At 42.8% G+C, this 3,620-nt stretch overlaps 1 protein-coding gene across 1 annotated transcript in view; it reads left to right on the plus strand.

Annotated features, from left to right (window-relative positions):
* The window catches only part of LOC107092436 (chromosome unknown open reading frame, human C9orf142), an 8,730-nt gene extending 7,388 nt beyond the window's left edge, over positions 1 to 1,342 (plus strand). Inside the window, exons 5-6 of the mRNA XM_015386925.1 lie at positions 702 to 910; positions 999 to 1,342. Coding sequence (XP_015242411.1) covers positions 702 to 910; positions 999 to 1,047 — 258 coding nt within the window. The 3' untranslated portion in view covers positions 1,048 to 1,342. The remainder of the gene's footprint in view (positions 1 to 701; positions 911 to 998) is intronic.
* Positions 1,343 to 3,620: the final 2,278 nt, after the last annotated feature.

Genomic DNA, 3,620 nt, shown 5'->3' on the forward strand with positions numbered 1-3,620 from the left:
AGCCTTGAAGTAACAAATGCATGGACTAGTTTCTCAGCATCACCCCTGGACAGGATGCTGGTGAAGATGCTCAGTCATCCAGGTCATTGTAATTCCAAAAAAGTTAAAAAACAATCCACTGGACTTTGTTTCCAAGTTTGAAGATCCAAGAAGCTTTCTCAATTCAAAATCTTAATTAGCATTGAGATCCAAGCTTTATGGAGTAGCCCATAACAAAGCCTTGCTTTGGCTTAGAAAACATGCAAATTGAACCAAACGAACAGGTCCGCCCCTTAGGAAGTGGGAGTCATTTGGGTATAGGATATTTCTAATTTTCTCACTCCTCAGTGTGAGCATAAAAAATGGACCTGGTTCTGTTGGATTGTGTCTCCATGGTAACCTGTCAATGTTCAGACAATAATCAGATAGTCTAAACCAGGGGTCACCAACCTTTTTAAGGCTGAGGGCCACTTCAAGGGTACCGAGACGTAGGAAGGGCGACCATTACTGACCCATGAGCTGCAAGGGTTAGCGTTAGCCTAAGCTTTGTTCATTCTCAACATATTTTTATTGTTTCTGTTAATTTCTAAGTTTATTTAGACATTGTCATTTTTGAAATCTCTATAAATGATTAAAAAGAAGAGCAACAGAATAAAATAAAATTTCAAACTTAGCCCACTGGTGGGTTGGTCTTTATTTAGAAGTCTCTGAGGGCCCCCCATGTGGTCCTTGAGGGCACCGTGTTGGTGACCCCTGGTCTAAGGAGACAGTCCCTGTGGATGTTCTGCAGATGTTCTGACAGGTTTGGACTTCCTTCAGCTCCTCTCTCTGCTGCAGATTTCCAGCCTCGCCGGCAGCAGGGCGGCGCAGCATTCGGGACGATGAAGAGGAGGCTTCCTGGAGCTTCGCTGATCAACCCCGGCACCAAGAGGTAAATCTCAGTCGGACCTCCCAGCCTGGTACCAGCTGGACCTCCGTCTGACTCTGGATCAGCAGCTTCTGCTTTCTGTTTCTTCCAGGAAGATCCAGGCGACTGGCGTGGCCTTCGATGATGAAGAGGAAGATTGATGTTTTAATCGATTTTTTGGAACTTTTTAAAATCTCACTGGATGAAATGTTTTTAATTCTTATTGATGATGGGATGCGTTTTAAATTTGGATAAATGTAGTCTCCTTCCTTCAGTGTGACCTGTAACTTTTCTTTTTATTCCTCCTTTACTCCCTGTTTTATAGCCTTCATGGTGTCCTTGTTTCCTTCATTCTTTCCTTCCTTTCTGTCTCCTTACCCCTTGATGAGTTGTTGGGTGTGTCAGATTAAACAATCTGAGATCATTTTTATTCTAGTAAATAAAGAATCTCCACCATCTCTCTTTCCTGGGTGAATTTATGCTCACATAAAGCTTTATTAGGAACATCTGAGCCGTTTGTACATGGATGCACTGGTGTGAAAACAGGACAACAACCCAAAAGAAAAATAATCAACATTTCTGAGAAGAACAGTTTCCTCCTGTCATTCTCTAAAGAGATGGATCGTTACAGTAGAATAATGAAAACAGTTTCTGTTTGAATGACTGGTGGCTGCTGCTGCTGCCATGGAAACATCCTCCAGACCACAACCTGCTGAGTCATGTTAACTCCAGATTTGAAAGGATTGCATAAATCTGCTGCTGGTGACATGAATTACTGATCCTGCCGAGCTGATAAAGTCTTACGTTTATTTTTTAGACTAAACAGAAATGATCTGGTCTCTAAATGGATCCGATCCCCTTTATTTTGGCTTGGTTCTGGTTCCTGACGGTGGCATAATGACAGAAACCGAAGATAAATCCAGAAGCGCTGAAAGCAGCTCCTCCTCATCTCTACGGATCCTTACCTTTCACCCAGGTTCTGTGCAGGACCTCTACGGTGAAAGATGATGGCAGTGAGTTAAAACACACCTGAATCTTTCAGCTGGTTGCCATGGCAGCAGTGAGGATGGACCCAGCCATTGGTGGTTCTAGACAAAATATATCAAGCGGACATGATGGGGCCATTGTTGTTGTTTTGGGCGGGGTAGGTATATAGAACTAAAGAAAAAAAAAATCCTAGGATGAGAGTTTTTAGTATTATAAATGAGCCATAAAACTCAGGTTGCACACTTGATCTAAAAGATAAAAACTGTGATCATTTCTCAGAGCAGGTGAAGCTAAAGCTGCAATTTCTAAATAATTGTTAAAGTAAGCTGTCCAGGCAAAATATCCAATTGGTCCAAGGTACAAATCAGTTAGTCTCATCTTTCATCGCATATGATCATCACAAATTTATTTAGTTATACTGCAAAAACCGATCTACAAAGTATATTTTTAAATAATTGCATCTGTTTTATTGTGTGTGTTTTCAGTACAGGGCCATAAAAGGGGCCAGGACTAGTTCTACAGGGGCACAGACCCCTGTTGGCCCCCCGTCTAGAACCGCCTCTGGGCCCAGCTTCTGGATTCAGGTTCAGTTTTGCTTAAACGGATTATTGTTATATTTTTACATTCATAGGGAACCAGGAACTACACTGATTCCTGATTGTTTTATTAAGAGGAAAAAGTGAACATCAGACTCAGCTGGTACCGGTTTAAAACGGGCTGAATCAGGATCCAGTCTAACGGTACCATCATCAGCCAGCTTAGTGACGCCTGGGGGATGAGGAAGAAACACATTGCGACAGAACCTCAGCAGATATTCCATTTTCATGCCGACACATATCCAGAAGCTTGTTTTCTTTTTACATTTACATAAACCTTAGATGATGATCTTCTAAATAATGAACAGGTTGGTTCTGGTGGTCAGTCCTGTGGGCTGGGTTGGTTTTGGTTTTGGTGTCACAGTGATGGTGGAGTCGTCTCCTCCTGGACTTTTCTACATATCTTTACAGAAACAAACTTCAAGTGCACAAAATGATGAAAAGTTTAAAGCACAAAAGAGAATGAAGAAACACGACATTGGAGCAAGTTCATAGAAGGACGACGCCGACCAGGCGGAGCGGATGGCCTCTGGGGTCCGACGCCAGAAAGCTCCTCTCTAAACCTGCTGCTGGGGGAAGAAATCTCCCATCAGACTGCATGCTCTCTGAGTTTGGTGGAAAGGGTTCTGGTTCCTCCGCTGCTTCAGGTGCAGCATCTCATACATTCTCAGATAAACTGGATGGAAGGATCGTCCATCCTGCGGCTGCCTCTCTGCCTGCAGAGCTTCAGGATCAAACCGCTCCCCCAGACGGAGAGTTCTGGTCAGGGATCCCCTCTGCTCGCTCTCTAGGCCTCATTGGTCCAACAAAGTGGGATCGGTTCAGTCTCTCTGCTCCCGAGGTCCGCTTCTAACAGAGGGTGTCTGTGTTGAAGGAGAGCTGCACCTACAGACAAACAGAGCGAAGCATCAAAGACCCGAACGTAAATAAAGAGTCTTGTTTACCAATCAGTTGGATCGCATATGATAAAGATTTTACCCCAAATGAAACAGACAATACCTTTAAAAAATGGATAGAAAAGGGCTTAATAAAATACAATGATTTATATCATAAAGGCTGTTTGAGAACCTTTCAAGACGTTAAGCAAAAATATAGTCTTGATAATAGAGATTTCTTTCGTTATCTAAAAATCCAGCACTACTTAGAAAAAG

Source organism: Cyprinodon variegatus, unplaced genomic scaffold, assembly GCF_000732505.1.
Source record: "Cyprinodon variegatus isolate N-32 unplaced genomic scaffold, C_variegatus-1.0 Scaffold381, whole genome shotgun sequence".
Taxonomy (NCBI): Eukaryota; Metazoa; Chordata; class Actinopteri; order Cyprinodontiformes; family Cyprinodontidae; genus Cyprinodon; species Cyprinodon variegatus.